This window comes from Pristiophorus japonicus, unplaced genomic scaffold (assembly GCF_044704955.1).
Source record: "Pristiophorus japonicus isolate sPriJap1 unplaced genomic scaffold, sPriJap1.hap1 HAP1_SCAFFOLD_42, whole genome shotgun sequence".
Taxonomy (NCBI): Eukaryota; Metazoa; Chordata; class Chondrichthyes; family Pristiophoridae; genus Pristiophorus; species Pristiophorus japonicus.
Genome location: NW_027254090.1, coordinates 2,749,843 through 2,769,901, shown reverse-complemented (window position 1 = coordinate 2,769,901; position 20,059 = coordinate 2,749,843). Strand labels below are relative to the sequence as shown.

General features: G+C 47.7%; 1 protein-coding gene and 1 long non-coding RNA gene across 3 annotated transcripts in view; one reads left to right on the top strand and one right to left on the bottom strand.

Annotated features, from left to right (window-relative positions):
* Positions 1 to 1,005: 1,005 nt before the first annotated feature.
* Positions 1,006 to 19,221, top strand: LOC139250762 (zinc finger protein ZFP2-like). 2 transcript variants are annotated; one of them, XM_070873124.1, is made up of 4 exons: positions 1,006 to 1,076; positions 4,536 to 4,622; positions 12,102 to 13,196; positions 18,428 to 19,221. In XM_070873124.1, the coding sequence occupies exon 3, from the start codon at positions 12,209 to 12,211 to the stop codon at positions 13,160 to 13,162; it is 954 nt and encodes a 317-aa protein (XP_070729225.1). In that variant the 5' UTR covers positions 1,006 to 1,076; positions 4,536 to 4,622; positions 12,102 to 12,208; the 3' UTR covers positions 13,163 to 13,196; positions 18,428 to 19,221. The 2 variants fall into 2 exon arrangements, with proteins under 2 accessions (XP_070729225.1, XP_070729224.1); XM_070873123.1 differs by lacking the exon at positions 18,428 to 19,221 and having other exon boundaries at positions 12,102 to 13,693.
* Positions 17,863 to 20,059, bottom strand: part of LOC139250764 (uncharacterized) — a 35,454-nt gene continuing 33,257 nt past the window's right edge. Inside the window, exon 5 of the long non-coding RNA XR_011591365.1 lies at positions 17,863 to 18,288. This is a non-coding gene — a long non-coding RNA (uncharacterized lncRNA). The remainder of the gene's footprint in view (positions 18,289 to 20,059) is intronic.

Here is a 20,059-nt window from a genome sequence, read left to right as displayed (position 1 = left end):
CAAGATAGTTCTTTCAAGGAACGTCAAATGAGTGTAAAGTGAGACACGCCGGTTCAGTGTATGACATCCACAAGCCGTATGCTCAAACGAAACAAGCTTGGGATTTGATGTCGCAAAAGATGAATTGCGTGAGAAGTGAAATAATCTAGAGTAAGAAAAGGCCCAAAATGGAAGGGAAGGGAACATGAATTAGTCTTCCGTGCAGCGGCACGGACCCGGCCTGGATGACCATCAGCAGGTCGGGGCCATCAGAGGGAGCAGGGTGCGGCGGTGGCATTCCATTGTAGGATGGTAACGGCTGCAAAGTCACGTCGCTAATTGCAGTGAGGGCAGGCACAGCAGGAGGGGTGAAGGAGCGGCAATAGATTATAGAAGGACGTGACCGGGGCCCAGGAGAGGCATGAGTCTGGGGCCCAGAAGGGGCAAGGGCCTAGGGGCAGCATGGGCCAGCCCAAACTGGTATATGTGTGCGCTCAGTCCGTGCAGCACAGCTGGTCTCCAGTCGTCTGGGATAATCCTTGCCACTGGACCAAGACCGAGCTCTGACAAGCCAGTGTGGTGACTGGTGTGCAAAATCCAAACACAGGCAGGTTCCACCCTTCAAGATGTAGCTCGGGATCTGGAATACTCGGTCCTTCATTAAAACACCTGTGAACTCATTCCTTTTTGGCGTGGAAGCAAATCATCCTCGCTTCCAGGGACTGCCTGTGATGATGATGATGGTTGTGGAGAAATGAAATATTGGACACCCGGTGTTTGAAACAATACTGAGACAGAACATTAATCTCCAGCTCAGGGACAGGGTTATTGGAGCAGCAGGAACAAAGTCTCAGTGCCAGAATGAACATGGTTCAGTGCCCAATGGGAGGCCAGTAAATCCTGTCCCAGTCACTTAAGTAGTCTTGGGTATTTACCCAGCATTCCCCGCGATGGAGAATGTGCCGACCCCAGACTTCAGGGGACCAGTGCGCACGCGCGAGAACTGGCTGTATTTGGAGCATGCGCGGTGCGTGTAATGGCGGAGCGGCTGTGGTGAAATGTGCTCCGTAAAACAGCTCACTTTCAGCGCGGCGGAGGTGAGTAATGGACCAGCGGGGAGTCGGGGAGGCTTCATAAACACCTGGTGCCTTCCGGAAGCCCGGAATAATAACCGGAATATCGGCGCCTGCAGCCTCGAGGCTTTCTCCCGGTCACAGGCCCCGGTTAACGGCGGCCATCTTTGTACAGGAATGCAGAGTCTGTTCTCCGCCATCTTTGTTAAGTGAGCAGCAAAGCGCATGCGCGGCCATCTTGGTAAAGCAACAGCTGAGTTATATTCTGACGCCTCGGATTTCTCACCATCTCCTAAAGGCGCTGCTCAGTGCTCAGCTTCTGGTTACATCCCAGACAATTGTAACAGGAAAGCCCCAGAGCTGTTCATTCCCAGGGTTAGAGTCCCCATGTACAGTCCCAGAGTTAGAGTCCCCAGGTACAGTCCCAGAGTTAGAGACCCCATGTACAGTCCCAGGGTTAGAGTCCCCATGTACAGTCCCAGAGTTAGAGACCCCATGTACAGTCCCAGAGTTAGAGTCCCCATGTACAGTCCCAGAGTTAGAGACCCCATGTACAGTCCCAGAGTTAGAGACCCCATGTACAGTCCCAGGGTTAGAGACCCCATGTACAGTCCCAGGTTTAGAGTCCCCATCTACAGTCCCAGGGTTAGAGTCCCCATGTACAGTCCCAGAGTTAGAGTCCCCAGGTACAGTCCCAGGGTTAGAGTCCCCAGGTACAGTCCCAGGGTTAGAGTCCCCAGGTACAGTCCCAGGGTTAGAGTCCCCAGGTCCAGTCCCAGGGTTAGAGTCCCCAGGTACAGTCCCAGGGTTAGAGTCCCCAGGTACAGTCCCAGGGTTAGAGTCCCCAGGTACAGTCCCAAGGTTAGAGTCCACAGGTAAAGTCCCAGGGTTAGAGTCCCCAGGTACAGTCCCAGGGTTAGAGTCCCCAGGTACAGTCCCAGGGTTAGAGTCCCCATGTACAGTCCCAGGGTTAGAGTCCCCATATACAGTCACAGGGTTATTATCTCATAAGAACATAATAACCTAAGAAATAGGAGCAGGAGTGGATCATTTGGCCCCTGGATCCTGCTCTGCCATTCAATAAGATGATGGCTGATCTGATCATGGACTCAACTCCACTTCCCTGCCCGCTCCCCATCACCCTTTAATCCCTTATCGCTCAAAAACCTGTCTATCTCTGCCTTAAATACATTCAATGACCAAGGCTCCACAGCTCTCGGGCAGAGAATTCCACAGATTTACAACTATCTGAGCGAATAAATTTCTCCTCATCTCAGTTTTAAATGGGTGGCCCCTTATTCTGAGACTATGCACCCTAGTTTTAGTTTACCCTGAGTGGAAATATCCTCTCTGGATCCACCTTGTCTAGTCCCCTCGTTATATGTTTCAATAAGATCACCTCTCATTCTTTTGAACTCCAATGTGTATCGGCCCACCCTAATCAACCTATCCTCATAAGACAATCCCCCCATCGCCAGAATTAACCTCTGAACAGCCTCCAATTCAAGTATATCCTTCCTTAAATACAGAGACCAAACTGCATGCAGTATTCTGGGTGTGGTCTCACCAAAACCCTGCACAGTTGTAGCAGGACTTCTCTGCTTTATCCCCCTTGCAATAAAGGCCAATGTTCCATTTGCCTTCCTGATTACTTGCCGTACCTGCACATTAACTTTTTGTGTTTTATGCACAAACATCCTCAGGTCTCTCTGTCCTGTAGCACTTTGCAATTTTTCTCCATTTAAATTATAATTTGCTTTTCTATTATTTCTGCCAAAGTGGATAACCTCACATTTTCCCATATTATACTACATCTGACAAATCTTTGCCCACTCATTTCGCCAGTCTGTATCCCTTTGCAGATTTTTCGTGTTCTCGATTCGCTTTCCCCCCCATCTTTGTATCATCGGCAAACTTGGCTCTATTACACTCGGTGCCTTCTTCCAAGTCATTAATATAGATTGTAAATAGTTGAGGACCTAGCACCGATACGTGCGGCACCCCACTAGTCACCATTTGCCAACCGGAAAAAGACCCATTTATCCTGACTCTCTGTTTTCTGTTAGTTAACCAATCCTCTCTCCATGCTAATATACTGCCCCCAACACTATGAGGTTTATCTTGTGCAGTAACCTCTTATGTGGTACCTTATCAAATGCCTTCTGGAAATCCAAATACACCACATCCACTGGTTCCGCCTTATCTATTCTGCTTCTTACATCATCAAAGGACTCCAGCAAATTTGTCAAACATGATTTCCCTTTCATAAAGCCATACTGACTCTGCTGGATTGAATCATGCTTTTCCAAATGTCCCGCGACTGCTTCCTTAATAATGGTCTCCAGCATTTTCCCAATGACAGATGTTAGGCCAACTGGTCTATAGTTTCCTGCTTTTTGTCTGCCTCCTTTTTTAAATAGAGGCATTACATTTTTGGTTTCCAATCTGTTGGGACCACCCCAGAATCCATGGAATTTTGGTAGATTACAACTAATGTGTCCACCATCTTTGCAGCCACTTCTCTTAAGACCTTACGATGTAAGCCATCAGGGCAAGGTGACTTGTATGCCTTTAGTCCCATTATTTTATCGAGTTCTACTTCATAATGAATAGTGATTGTATTAAGTTCCTGCCTCATGAAAGCCCCTTGATTATCCACTTCGGTATTACTCTCAGTTACCGAGTATTTTACTCTAATTAAACTGATCTCAGATTGTTTCTGTTAGATATTAACTCCTGCACGGTCCCAGCAAACACTCCCACTCCCTCACCCCTCCGATGTTGCTGCAGGATAGCTTTGTGAAGATGGGCTCATGGAGAGAAACACCCTGCACGGAATGATCTCAAATTGAGCATCTCCAAGGGACAAAGCTCCCAGCTTTAATCATTCTCTGTCCTTTCCCCCCAAGCCCAGTTCCTTTGCTCAGATTCTGATAAAAGTAAATTGGGAAAAGTGCACTTTGATTTTAACAGGCTGAATTATTGCAGAGAGCTGCGCATGCACGGTTCAGCCCCACCCCCTGTGTCAATTCCCAGTGAGCAGAAGAGCACATGCACCCTCCCCTCCCCCAGCACTGCCTGCAATCACCATTCACTCAGTGAGCAGAAGAAGATGGTTTAAAACAGCCAGGAATGGTGACACAGTAGCCCCGGGGTAAGGCAGCGAGCAGCAGCCTCCTTACAGCAGCACAGCACTTTGGGAGCGTGTCCGCAGATGGGCTCAGAGATCAGCATTGAGTCCGGGGGAAACAGCCTGACAGTGAGGATGTGGGGAGTATCACAAGGTCATCTATTGCAGGCAACAGGAGAGGAGTGTGGGAGAAGATATTTTAAAGACGGGTTATATTGTTTCGGTGAGCTGAGTTCTCCAAAACCGTGTTGCTGGTGATTGAGAGCTACATTGTTGCTCCCTCAGGTACATCATATTCTCTCCTGCATCCATATCTTAGAACTAATAATGTTCTCGTATTATTATTCTCACAGCAAAATTATTCAACCAGCCAGAACAAATGTGATCTTTCCTCCACCCAGAACACAAGGAACAGTGCAGGCAGCTCCTTCTCACACACAGTAAGTAGATTATCACTCACAGAGCGCAGACACACAGAACTGGCCTCAAGTCTATTGTCACAGACAGCAGAAGCTGTCAGTCCCACAGTGATCCGAAGTGACAGAGTTACATTGTGAATCTTACAGCCACATGGAGCAGTAGAATCACATGCTGTTTCACCATTGAAACAGATCACACTGACAGGTACATTAAACACCCACACTCACTTGCCAGAAACTGGCAGGTAGAGAATAAAAGACAATCATCTATCAGAAAAAATGTCAAACAGATAGTATAAACCACATTAGCATATCAGAAGCTGATGGGTACAGAGCAAAAGCCATATTCATGTTTCAGAATCTGACAGATTCAGTATTTAAACCCCCCGAACATACCAGAAGATGACAGGTGCAGAATAAACCCCACATTCCCGTACCACAGACTGACAGATACAGTATACAACACACACCCACATATATGAAAGTGGCAGTAACAGAATAAAATCCCCACTTGCATACCAGAGAGTGACAGGTAAAGTGTAAATCCCATGAGCACATATCGAAAAACTGAAAGGCAGTCAGTAAAGTTTTTACTTGCATCGCAGAAACTGATAGGGGCAGAATAAAACCCACACACACACATATCTGAACAATGACAGGTAGAAGGCAAAATCTTCACACACATATCAGAGAAATACAGGTTAAAAGTTCAATTGATTCTCATGTTCACATACCAGAGACAAGCAGATACAGAGTAAATTCCACACTCACATAGCAGCAACTGACAGGTACAGTCTAAAACATACAATCAAGAAGCAGCAACAAATAGGTACAGTCTAACATAGCAGAAACTGAGAAGCACAGATTAAACCTGAACACACAACAAAACTCGACAGTTACAGAAAAATACACACATTTGCATATGAGAGACTGAGAAATACAGTATAAAACCCACACTCACACATCAGAGGCTGACTTATTACAATCCATATTCCCATAACATAAATTGACATACAGTGACATGCACAGACTCACAAACCAGTAATTGACAGGTACTAGGTAAAGAGCTCTCTTTCATTCCAGAAACTGACAGGTACAAAGGAAAGCCCACTCGCAATTAAACAGAAACTGGCAGTTATAGAGTAAGGCCCACAATCACATATCAGAACTTGACGGGTACAGAATAAAACCTAGACTCCCATAACAGAAATGGAGATACAGAGAAAGGCCCACACTCACATCGCAGACACAGATAGAAACAGAGTGAAACTCAGACTCATTTACCAGAGACCGACAGATTCAGCATAAACACTCACCTCCATAACACAAATTGACAGTTAGAAAGTAAAACCAATACTATAAGAGATTGGGAGTACACAGTAGAACAATACTAACATACTGGAGAATGACGGGTATGCAGTAGAGCTCACATTCACATCACAGAGATGGACAGATACAGCACAAAATACACACTCACTCACCAAGAATGGAAAGATACATTGAAACATTGAAAATAGGTGCACGAGTAGGCCATTCGGCCCTTCTAGCCTGCACCACCATTCTATATGATCATGGCTCATCATGCAACTTCAGTACCCCACTCCCGCTTTCTCTCCATACCCCCTGAGCCCCTTAGCCGTAAGGGCCACATCTAACTCCCTCTTGAATAAATCCAACAAACAGTACTCCACAGCTTTCTGTGGTAGAGAACTTCACAGGTTTACCACTCTGGGTGAAAAAGTTTCTCCTCATTTCAGTCCGATAAGGCTTACCCCTTATCCTTAGACTGTGACCCCTGATTCTGGACTTCCCCAACATCAGGAACATTCTTCCTGCCTCTAACCTGTCCAGTTCCATCATAATTTTATATGTTGCTATGAGATCCCCTCTCATTCTTCTAAATTCCAGTGAGTGTAAGCCTAGCCGATCCAGTCTTTCTTCATATGTCAGTACTGCCATCCCGGGAATTAGTCTGGTGAACCTTCGTTGCAGTCCCTCAATAGCAAGCACGTTCTTCCTCAGATTAAGAGACCAAAACTGCACACAATACTCAAGGTGTGGTCTCAGCAAGGCCCTGTACAATTGCAGTAAGACTTCCCTGCTCGTATACTCAAATCGCCTTGCTATGAAGGCCAGCATGCCAGTTGCTTTCTTTACTGCCTGCTGGACCTGCATGTCTACCTTCAGTGACTGATGTACCATGACACCCAGGTCTCTTTGCACCTCCCATTTTACTAATCTGTCACCATTCAGATAATCTGCCTTCCTGTTTTTGCACCCAAAGTGAATAACCTCACATTTATCCACATTATACTGCATCTGCCATGCAATTGCCCATTCACCTAACCTGTCCAAGTCACCCTGCAGCCTTTTAGCATCCTACTCACAGCTCACACTGCCACCCAGCTTAGTATCATCTGCAAATTTGTAGATATTACGTTAAATTCCCTCATCTAAATAATTAATGGATGTTGTAAATTACTGAGATCCCAGCACTGAACCTTACGGCACCCCACTAGTCAATGCCTGCCATTCTGAAAAGGACACGTTTATTCCCACTCTTTGCTTCCTGTCTGCCAAGCAGTTCTCCCTCCACATCAATACATTACCCCCAATACTATGTACCTTAATTTTGCACACTAATCTCTTGTGTGGGACGTTGTCAAAAGCCTTTTTTAATTCCAAATGCACCACATCCACTGGTTCTCCCTTATCCACTCTGCTAGTTACATCCACAAAAAACTCAAGAAGATTTGTCAAGCATGATTTCCCTTTCATAAATCCATGCTGACTTGGACCGATCCTGTCACTGCTTTCCAAATGCTATGCTATTACATCTTTAATAATTGATTCCAGCATTTTCCCCACCACCGATGTCAGGCTAACCGGTCTATAATTCCCTGTTTTCTCTCTCCCTCATTTTTTAAAAAGTGGGTTTACATTAGCTACCCTCCAATCCATAGGTACTGATCCAGAATCTATAGAATGTTGGAAAATGACCACCAATGCATCTACTATTTCTAGGGCCACTTCTTTAACTACTCTGGGACGCAGACTATCAGACCCTGGGGATTTATCGGCCTTCAGTCCCATCAGTTTCCCTACAACCATTTCCTGACTAATAAGGATTTCCCTCAGTTCATCTTTCCCCTTAGACCCTCGGTCCCCTAGTATTTTCGGGAGGTTATTCGTGTCTTCCTTAGTGAAGACAGAACCAAAGCATTTGTTCAATTGGTCTGCCATTTACTTGTTCCCCATTATAAATTCACCTGATTCTGACTGCAAGGGGCCGACATTAGATTTCACTAATCTTTTTCTCTTCACATATCTATAGAAGCTTTTGCAGTCAGTTTTTTATGTTCCCTGCAAGCTTACTCTCATATTCTATTTTCCCCCTCCTTATTACACCCTTAGTCCTCCTCTGCTGAATTCTAAATTGCTCCCAGTCCTCAGGTTTGCTGCTTTTTCAGGCCAATTTATGTGCCACTGTCCCTAATTTCCTTGGTTAGCCACGGTTGAGCCACCTTTCATGTTTTATTTTTACGCCAGACAGGGATGTATAATAATTTTAATTCATCCATGTGATCTTTAAATGTCTGCCATTGCCTATCCACCATCAACCCTTTAAGTATTATTCGCCTGTTTATCCCAGCCAAATCACGTCTCATACCATCGAAGTTTCCTTCAAGTTCAGGACCCTAGTCTCTGAGTTAACTGTGTCGCTCTCCATCTTAATGAAGAATTCTACCATATTATGGTCACTCTTCCCTATGGGGCCACGCACGACTAATTGCTAATTAATCCTCTCTCGTTACACAAGATCCAATCTAGGATGGCCGGCTCTCTAGTTGGTTCCTCGACATATTGGTCTAGAAAACCATCCCTTATACACTCCAGGAAATCCTCCTCTACAATATTGCTACCGGTTTGGTTCGCCCAATCAATATGTAGCTAAAAGTCACCTATGGTAACTGCTGTACCCTTATTGCACGCCTCCCTAATTTCCTCATTGATGCCATCCCCAACCTCCCTACTACTGTTAGTTGGGTTTGTTTACAGACCACCAAACGTTTTCTGCCCTTTGTTGTTTCGCAGCTCGACCCATACAGATTCCACATTATCCCAGCCAATGTCCTTCCTTACTATTGCATTAACCTCCTCTTTAACCATTAACTCTACCCCACCTCCTTTTCTTTCTTCAATATTGAATACCTCTGCATATTATGTTCCCAGCCTTGCTTACCCTGGAGCCATGTCTCTGTAATCCCAATTACATCATATCCATTAACAGCTATATGTGCAGTTAATTTGTCCACCTTATTACCAATGATCCTCACTTTGAGACTCAGAGCCTTCAGGCTTTTTTTTTAACACTCTTTATCCTTTTAGAATTATGTTGTAATGTGGCCCTTTTTGATACAGAATGAAACCCACAGGCAATTACCAGAAATTGACAGGAACAGGATAAAATCCACGCTCTCGTATCAGAAACTAACATACAGAGTAAAATCCTCATCCACATACCAGAGATGGACAGATATGAGTAAAATCCACACTCCCATACGAGACTACATTAGAAAATAAGAACATAAAAAATAGGAGCAAGAGCAGGCCATACGGCCCCTCGAGCCTGCTCCGTCATTTAATACGATCATGGCTGATCCGATCATGGACTCGGGTCCACTTTCCTGCCCACTCCCCATAACCCCTTATTCCCTTATCGGTTAAGACACTGTCTATCTCTGTCTTAAATATATTCAATGTCCCAGATTCCACAGCTCTCTGAGGCAGCGAATTCCACAGATTTACAACCCTCAGAGAAGAAATTCCTCCTCATCTCAGTTTTAAATGGAGGGCCCCTTATTCTAAGATTATGGCCCCTATTTCTAGTCTCCCCGATCAGTGAAAACATCCTCTCTGCTACCACCTTGTCAAACCCCCTAATTATCTTATACGTTTCGATAAATCACCTCTCATTCGTTCTTCTGAATTCAATGAGTAGAGGCCCAACCTCCTCAACCTTTTCTCATAAGTCAACCCCCTCATCTCCGGAAACAACTCAGTGGACTTTCTCTCAACTTCCTGCAAAGCAAGTGTATCCTTTCATAAATATGGAAACCAAAACTGCATGCAGTATTCCAGGTGTGGCCTCACCAATACCCTGTGTAACTGTAGCAAGACTTCCCTGCTTTTATACTCCAGCCCCTTTGCAATAAAGGCCAAGATTGCATTGGCCTTCCTGATCACTTGCTGCACCTGCATACTAACCTTTTGTGTTTCATGCACAAGTACCCCCAGGTTCCGCTGTACTGCGGCACTTTACAATCTCTCTCCATTTAAATAATAACTTGCTCTTTGATTTTTTTCTGCCATAATGCATGACCTCACACTTTCCAACATTATACTCCATCTGCCAAATTTTTGCCCACTCACTTAGCCTGTCTATGTCCTTTTACAGATTATTTGTGTCCTCCTCACACGTTGCTTTTCCTCCCATCTTCATATCGTCAGCAAACTTGGCTACGTTAAAGTCGGTCCCTTCTTCCAAGTCGTTAATATAGATTGTTAATAGCTGGGGTCCCAGCACTGATCCCTGCGGCACCCCACGAGTCACTGATTGCCAACCCAAGAATGAACCATTTACCCCAACTCTCTGTTTTCTGTTAGTTAGCCAATCCTCTATCCATGCTAATATATTACCCCCAGCCCCGTGAACTTTTATCTTGTGCAGTAACCTTTTATGTGGCACATTGTCAAATGTCTTCTGGGAATCCAAATACAAAAGACCCACTTTATCCACCCTGTTCATTACATGCTCAAAGAATTCCAGCAAATTTGTCAAACTTAACTTCCCCTTCATAAATCCATGCTGACTCTGCCTGACCGAATTATGCTTTTCCAAATGTCGTGCTATTGATTCTTTAAAAATGAACTCTTCAACATTTTCCCAACCACAGATGTTAGGCTAACTGGTCTATCGTTTCCTGTTTTTTGTCTGCCTCCTTTTTAACCGAGTGCGGCTCTCAGTCCCCGGGCAACACCGAGTGCGGCTCCCGGGCCCCGGGCAACACTGAGTGCGGCTCTCGGGCCCCGGGCAACACTGAGTGCGGCTCTCATTCCCCGGGCAACAATGAGTGCGGCTCTCGGGCCCCGGGCAACACCGAGTGTGGCTCTCATTCCCCGGGCAACACTGAGTGCGGCTCTCGGGCCCCGGGCAGCACCGAGTGCGACTCTCAGTCACCGGGCAGCACCGAGTGCGGCTCTCAGTCCCCGGGCAACACCGAGTGCGGCTCCCGGGCCCCGGGCAACACTGAGTGCGGCTCTCGGGCCCCGGGCAGCACCGAGTGCGGCTCTCAGTCACCGGGCAACACCGAGTGCGGCTCCCGGGCCCCGGGCAACACTGAGTGCGGCTCTCAGTCCCGGGGCAGCACCGAGTGCGGCTCTCAGTCACCGGGCAACACCGAGTGCGGCTCCCGGGCCCCGGGCAACACTGAATGCGGCTCTCAGTACACGGGCAACACCGAGTGTGGCTCTCATTCCCCGGGCAACACCAAGTGTGGCTCTCAGTCCCCGGACAACACCGCGTGTGGCTCTCAGTCCCCGGGCAACACCGAGTGTGGCTCTCAGTCCCCGGACAACACCGAGTGTGGCTCTCAGTCCCCGGGCAACACCGAGCGCGGCTCTCAGTCCCCGGGCAACACCGAGTGCGGCTCCCGGGCCCCGGGCAACACCGAGTGTGGCTCTCATTCCCCGGGCAACACCGAGTGTGGCTCTCAGTCCCCGGACAACACCGAGTGTGGCTCTCAGTCCCCGGGCAACACCGAGTGTGGCTCTCAGTCCCCGGACAACACCGAGTGTGGCTCTCAGTCCCCGGGCAACACCGAGTGAGGCTCTCAGTCCCCGGGCAACACCGAGTGTGGCTCTCAGTCCCCGGGCAACACCGAGTGAGGCTCTCGGTCACCGGACAACACCGAGTGCGGCTCTCGGTCCCCGGGCAATGCCAAGCGCGGCTCTCGGGCCCCGAGTCAGAGCCACCGGGCCCGGCCCCAGCAACCCCTGGGGGCAGCACCTCCCCCACACCAGGCAAACAACAACTTACATTTATACAGCAGGCCCAGCAATTCCCAGCCGCTCTGTATCAGGGTGGGCGCTGGATGTGGAAGTCACTCACTGGCCTCCTGTGTGGGTCTGTTTGTTACACCAGTTTGAGCTGGATGGAGATGGGGGAGAAGCTTCTGGGTATCACCCCCAGTAATTCTGGGCCCAGTGGGAACAACAATTTCCCATGTGGGCCTGTCGAGGGAGGTGGGTTCCATTCCCTGAAGGACAGTACTGACCCAGATGTGTTTTTACGACAATCCAGCAGCTTTCATGGTCACTTTTTTCTCGTGCCGGCCCCACAAATGACCAGATTCATTAAGCTCAATTTCACAACCTGCCTTTGTGTTTTTGTGGGTTCTCTCTCACACTCACTTTTCCTGTTTGAAATTCACTTTACAGGGTGTTAAAAGGGGAGGATTTGTAGACTGGAAGCTCAAACCAAACATCACCTCAAGATCTGACGGTCACTCAATACATCGGGACTGGAATATCATCAGCTTTTGACCATGGAAGCAGAAGGCACCGTTCACAGTGGGGAGAAACGGTACACGTGCTCTGTATGTGGACAAGGCTTCAGTCGATCGTCCAACCTGGAGAGACACAAGTGCAGTCACACTGGGGAGAAACCAATTAAATGTGGGGACTGTGGGAAACGTTTCAACTGCCCGTCCCAGCTGGAAACACATCGACGAGTTCACACTGGGGAGAGGCCGTTCACCTGCTCCGACTGTGGGAAGGGATTCATTCAGTCATCCGACCTGCTGATACACCAGCGAGTTCACACTGGGGAGAGACCGTTCACCTGCTCCGAGTGTGGGAAGAGATTCGCTACATCATCCCACCTGCTGAAACACCAGCGAGTTCACACTGGGGAGAGGCCATTCACCTGCTCCGAGTGTGGGAAGGGATTCATTCAGTTATCCCACCTACTGATACACCAGCGAGTTCACACTGGGGAGAGGCCGTTCACCTGCTCCGACTGTGGGAAGGAATTCACTGCATCATCCAGCCTGCTGATACACCAGCGAGTTCACACTGGGGAGAGACCGTTCACCTGCTCCGAGTGTGGGAAGGGATTCGCTGTATCATCCAGCCTGCTGATACACCAGGGAGTTCACACTGGGGAGAGGCCATTCACCTGCTCCGAGTGTGGGAAGAGATTCACTGCATCATCCAGCCTGCTGATACACCAGCGAGTTCACACTGGGGAGAGACCGTTCACCTGCTCCGACTGTGGGAAGGAATTCACTGCATCATCCCACCTGCTGAAACACCAGCGACTTCACACTGGGGAGAGACCTTTTAAATGTTCTGAGTGTGGGAAGGGATTTACTCGGTCATCCCACCTGCTGACACACCAGCGAGTTCACTCTGGGGAGAGGCCGTTCACCTGCTCTGAGTGTGGGAAGGGATTCTCTCTGTCAGGCAACCTGCTGAGACACCAGCGAGTTCACAAGTGACTGCAGGGGTTGGATTCTGTTGTTATTGCTGCAGGTAATCACATCCTGGACTAAATTGTGTTAATTCTGATAGTTGGGGTTTATAAATCCTGTAACGCTGATGTTAATAACTCCTGTAACTGGATTGGAGTTTAATATTTGGGATATAGACAACAAATTAGTGTTGCTTTCAACACATTGCTGTGGATTTTTGTCTTTACCACCTGAGTGTTTCGCATCACCTGATTGGAGCTGAGAAAGGACATTCTGTGGGGAGGATTTTACAGGGGGAACAGAACTTCAGCCTGGACACAGTCCTTCAGGGCCACACAGAGATCACCTCATTCTTTTGAACGCCAATGTGTCTAGGTCCAACCTAATCAACCTATCGTCATAAGTCAACCCCCTCATCTCTGGAATCAACTCTGGAATCTGCAGCAGACATGAGCAAGGACTTGAGGCTTATTAAATGACACATATTTCATTACAGACAAGGTTAGACTGGGAGAAATGTTCAGTTAGAACATGAGAACATAATAAATAGGAGCTGGAGTAGGCCATTTGACCCCTCGGGTCTGCTCCGCCATTCAATAAGATCATGGCTTATCTGATCATGGACTCAGTTCCACTTCCCTGCCCACTCCCCATAATCCTGTACTCCCTTAATCGCTCAAACATCTGTCTATGTTTCCGCCTGAAATATATTCAAAGACCCAGCCTCCACAGCTCTCCTGGGCAGAGAATTCCACAGATTTATAATCCTCAGAGAAGAAATTCCTCATCTCAGTTTTAATTGGGTGGCCCCTTATTCTAAGACTATGTCTCCTTCTTTTAGTTTCCCCTATGAGTGGAAATATCCTCTCAGCATCCACCTTGTCGAACCCCCTTATTATCTTATGTTTCGATAAAATCACCTCTCATTCTTCTGCACTCCAATGTGTTTAGGCCCAATCTACTCAACCTATTTTCATAAGTCAATCCCCTCATCTCCAGAATCAACCGAGTGAACCATCTCCGAACAGCCTCCAATGCAGATATATCCTTTTGTAAATATGGAGACCAAAATACAGAGTCTATTACAGGCAAAATGCCAATCAAACCAGCAACACACTGGCACCTTAACAGTGTGTCATTGGCATATAGGCTTTTCTTTAATAGATTTGCTGAGTGGATATAAACTTAAACCAGGTTTTGCAGGCGTGATGCTCTATTCACATATTGAATGTAGAAGAGATGCTTTGGGACACATGCTAAGTCCAGTAGCTGAAAGTGATTAACAGACTGGGTTTTGTGTTTAGTGATTACAGGCGTGTTACCAATACCAGCACAATCGAGGCCCATGGAATAATGGGGACAGTGGCAGCATGGATATGAAAGTGGCTAAGTGACACACACAGAGTCGTGGTGAATGGTTGTTTTTCAGACTGGAGGAAGTGGTGTTCCCCAGGGGTCGGTATTGGGTCCACTGCTTTTTTTGATCTATATTAATGACCTATGTACAGGGCACAATTTCCAAATCTACAGCTCACACAAAACTTGGAAGTACAGTGAACCGTGAGGAGGTAGTGATAGACTTCGAACCCCCTTATTATCTTATGTTTCGATAAAATCACCTCTCATTCTTCTGCACTCCAATGTGTTTAGGCCCACTAGCTTCCACTCTAAAAATGAGTCCTTTGGTGGCTGAACAGCCCACCCATTACACCAGCGTGTCTATGTGGCAGATGAAATTTAACGTAGAAATGTTCAAAAGTGATACATCTTTGTCGGAAGAAAGAGGAGAGGAAATATAAGCTAAAGGGTACAATTGTAAAGGGGTGCGTGAACAGAGAGACCCAGGAGTATGTGTGCACCAATCATTGAGGGTGGCAGTGCTGGTTGAGAAAGTGGTTACAAAGACTTACGGGATCCTATTTTTCATGAATAGAGGTATAGAGTATAGATGTGTGGATATTATGTTGAACCTGCATAAAACACTGGTTCGGCCTCAACTGGAGTATTGTGTGCAGTTCTGGGTCGTCATCATCATCATAGGCAGTCCCTCGAATCGAGGAAGACATGCTTCCACTCTAAAAATGAGTCCTTTGGTGGCTGAACAGTCCAATACGAGAGCCACAGTCCCTGTCACAGGTGGGACAGATAGTCGTTGAGGGAAGGGGTGGGTGGGACAGGTTGCCGCACATCCTTTTTGATGCCACGGTTGATTTCTGCACGCTCTCGGCGATGAGACTCGAGGTGCTCAGCACCCTCCCGGATGCTCTTCCTCCACTTAGGGCGGTCTTTAGCCAGGGACTCCCAGGTGTATCAGGGAGGCTTTGATGGTGTCCTTGTAACATTTCATCAGCCACACCTTTGGCTCGTTTGCTGTGAAGGAGTTCTGAGTAGAGTGCTTGCTTTGGGAGTCTCGTGTCTGGCATGCGAACAATGTGGCCTGCCCAGCGGAGCTGATCAAATGTGGTCAGTGCTTCAATGCTGCAGATGTTGGCCTGGTCGATGACGCTAACGTTTGTGTGTCTGTCCTCCCAGGTAATTTGTATGATCTTGCGGAGACATCGTTATTGGTATTTCTCCAGCAACTTGAGGTGTCTACTGTACATAGTCCATGTCTCTCAGCCATACAGGAGGGTGGGTATTACAACAGCCCTGTAGACCATGTGCTTGGTTGTAGATTTGAGGACGTGGTCTTCAAAGACACTTTTCCTCAAGCGGCCGAAGGCTGCACTGGAGGCGGTGTTGAATCTTGTCGTCAATGTCTGCTCTTGCTGACAAGAGGTTGCTGAGGTATGGGAAATGGTTCACACTGTCCAGGGCCGTGCCATGGATTTTGATGACTACGGGGGGTGGGTGAAGTGGGGAGTGCTATGTGGCGAGGACAGGCTGGTGGAGGACCTTTCTCTTATGGATGTTTAGTGTAAAGCCTATGCTTTCGTAACGTCAGTAAATACGTCGACTATGATTTGAATTTCAGCCTCTATATGTGCGCAGACACAGGTATTATCCGCGTACGGTAGCTCAACGACAGAGATTGGGGTGGTCTTGGACCTGGCCTGGAGACGACGAAGGTTGAACAGGTTCCCACTGGTTCTGTAGTATAGTTCCACTCCAGCGGGAAGCTTGTTGACTGAACTGGAGCAATTCTGGCTACCACATTTTAGTAAGCATGCGAAGGCCTTTTAAGAGCGTGCAGAAAAGATTTACGAGAATGAATCCAGGGATGAGGGACTTCAATTACGTGGATAGTCTGGAGAAGTTGAGGTTGTTCTCAGAACAGAGAAGATTGAGAGGAGATTTGACAGAGGTGTTCAAAATCATTAGAGGTCTGGTCAGAGTAGCTGGAGTGGGATTAGCAGAAGCTCTTGCAGATAGCCAACATAGGCTCGACGGGCAAATGGCCTCCTTCCATTTTGTAACCAGTCTCTGATTCTATGAAGAAGAAAAATGTGTTGCCCAGGATGCTCCATCTCCCGGGCACTGGGACCCAGTTGGGAACAGAGACTCTGAAGCCCCGCCCACTCTCTGATCCTGAACGAAGATGGCCACGCATGCGCCCTGATCCCGCCCTGTGCAAGATGGCGGCCAGTGACCCTGCTCCCCCGGGCCTGTCAGCACGGGGCCTGTGGGCTCTAATTCGGGGCCTGAGATTTATTCTGTATCTAAGCCGTGCTGTACCTGCTCTGGTAGTGTTAAATGGGACAGTGTAGATGAAGCATTTTAATACATACGTAAAATGACGGACAGGTAAAGACCATCTGGTCCATCAAGCCTGTCCCACACAATTGCGATATATCACAGCGTATACACTCCACTCCACCCGAATCCATGTGATCTCCTGGGAGAGGCAAAAATACAGATTTAAAATAAACCTAGGACAATTTGGGAAAATAAAATCTGGGAAATTCCTCTCCAACCCAAGTGATGGAAACTAGTCCAGGAGATCACTCTGGCCATGAAACTCCCTGCAGTACCTACCTTCTGTAAGTGTTAATCTCCGCCGCAGACATAAACAAATCCAGCTTTTACTTGAAGGAATTCAATGAGTCTGTATCCACCACATGAGAGGGCAGCTTGTTCCAGAGGTCTACTGTTCTCTGGGAAAAGAACCACCTCCTGATGTCTAACCTAGATCTAGCCTTGTACAACTGAAATTTGTGTCCCCTGGTCCTGCCTAACCTATTTAAGTGAAATAAACAGTCAGCTGGAACACTCTCTTTCACTTTCATTATCTTATAAACCGCAATCATATCGCCCTAATTCTGCACTACTCTAAGGTAAAGAGTCCCAACTCTTTTAACCCATCTTGATAACTAAGATCCTTTAGACTTGGAATTAGTCGAGTGACCCTTTCCAGAACCTCAATATCACCCACCATGTGAGGAGACCAAAACTGGACACAGTATTCCAAGTGTGGCCTGACTAAGGTCTTGTACTCGGACAAAACAGTACTCCTCGTTTTATACTGAATTGTCCTATGGATACACCCCAGCACCCTATTTGCTCTAACTGTCGCTGCACTGCATTGCTCGTGTACCTTTAAGGGTGTATTCATTAGAATGTCTAAATCTCTTTCTATCTCCACCATCTTTAATGCCTTTCCCTGGAGGGTGTATGAATGTTGAGCATTTGCCCTGCCCACATGCATAACACTGAACTTATCTAAGTTATAAATCATTTTCCAGTTGTTAGTGTTAGTTTTTATCAGAAGAATCACTCAACACTCAGAGTCGGTTCCAACGCCAGTGCGGCCTTTAATTACGCCAGCGGGGAGGAAATCACAAGACTGAGTCCAGGCTTCTCTCCGCTGAACAAAGGGTTTCATGGATCTTTATAGGTTTTACAACAGTTTACTACAGTTACATACAACAGTTTACTACAGTTACATTAGACCAATAGCGTTAGTCTCTAAACGTAAAGTGGCTCATGTGTTGCCAAGAGATGTGTTGCGAAGGGGTGTGTTGCGAAGGGGTGTGTTGCTAGGGATGACTCATGTGTCTTGTAACATGGCCTGGGCTTCTCTTATCTTACTGTCCTTGGATGCTGGAATTGGGTAGCCTCCTTATCCCCATCCAGCTACAGAGCCGTATTGTTACTAGATCATTTGGTCCTGAGGTATGCTGATTAGAGACACCTGCAGAGCTTGCATGCTGGTCCTGTGTGTGGGAAACAACAAGTATCAGTCTCCAGGAATGCAGTCTATTTCAGCTAACAGAAATCCCTTGAGGCTTCACTGGTTACCATTTTATGGTACAAGTTACATGTTACATATTTAATTCTAACCTTATCCTACAGGTGCTGTTGCCCGAGGGTGCCTAATACCTACAACACAGTCATGAGGCCAGTGTCCCAACACTTCAACATCTGCCTGAATCAGACGAGCCACTTCTACAGTTCGAGCACTCGCACAGATCTTGGTATCATTTCAAAATTGTGCCCCAACCCCAAAATCCAGATCATTAATAAAAATAGGGAAAAGCAATGGTCCCAACACTGATCCATGCAGGACACCACTGGTGACTGGTCTCCAAACAGATCCAAATCCATCAAAAACTGCTCTTTACCTACATCCTGCCGGCCAGTTCTGTATCCACTTCAATATATTTCACTAATACCAGAGACTCCGATCTTAGAGAAGCCTCTTGTGCGATACCTTATCAAAAGGTTTTTGGAAATCTAAGCAGACAATGTCGACTGGGCTTCCCTCATCCACCAACATTGTAACTTCTTCAAAAAATACAATTAGAGTTGTGAGACATGAACTCTTTATGAAGCCATGTTGGCTTTCCCTAATATGTCCCTCCCTATCCAAGTATTCATATATTGCATCCCTTATGATTCTTTCAAGCATCTTACCTATTACTGATATTAAACTGATGGGCCTATAGTTACCCAGGTCTGCCTTGTCACATTGTTTTAAAAATGGGGACTACTTTAGCCTCCTTCCTATCTGTAAGGCCCATTCCAGAGTGCAGTGAGCTATTAAACATACAGGCGAGGGGCTCACACAGCACATGTCCCATCTCCCGGAGGGGCTCACACAGCACATATCCCATCTCCCGGAGGACCCTCACACAGCACATGTCCCATCTCCCGGAGGACCCTCACACAGCACATGTCCCATCTCCCGGAGGGGCTCACACAGCACATGTCCCATCTCCCGGAGGACCCTCACACAGCACATGTCCCATCTCCCGGAGGACCCTCACACAGCACATGTCCCATCTCCCGGAGGGGCTCACACAGCACATGTCCCATCTCCCAGAGGACCCTCACACATCACATGTCCCATCTCCCGGAGGGGCTCACACAGCACATGTCCCATCTCCCGGAGGGGCTCACACAGCACATGTCCCATCTCCCGGAGGACCCTCACACAGCACATGTCCCACCTCCCGGAGGACCCTCACACAGCACATGTCCCATCTCCCGGAGGGGCTCACACAGCACATGTCCCATCTGCCGGAGGACCCTCACACAGCACATGTCCCATCTCCCGGAGGACCCTCACACAGCACATGTCCATCTCCCGGAGGACCCTCACACAGCACATGTTCCATCTCCCGGAGGACCCTCACACAGCACATGTCCCATCTCCCGGAGGACCCTCACACAACACATGTCCATCTCCCGGAGGGGCTCACACAGCACATGTCAAATCTCCTGGAGGGGCTCACACAGCACATGTCCCATCTCCCGGAGGGGCTCACACAGCACATGTCCCATCTCCTGGAGGGGCTCACACAGCACATGTCCATCTCCCGGAGAACCCTCACACAGCACATGTCCCATCTCCCGGAGGACCCTCACTCAGCACATGTCCTATCTCCCTAAAGACCCTCAGACAGCACATGTCCCATCTCCCGGAGGACCCTCACACAGCACATGTCCCATCTCCCGGAGGGGCTTACACAGCACATGTCCCAT

What these genes read in the sequence shown, in the direction of transcription:
- LOC139250762 (XM_070873124.1), top strand. Translation starts at nt 12,209, where the DNA reads ATGGAAGCAGAAGGCACCGTTCACAGTGGGGAGAAACGGTACACGTGC.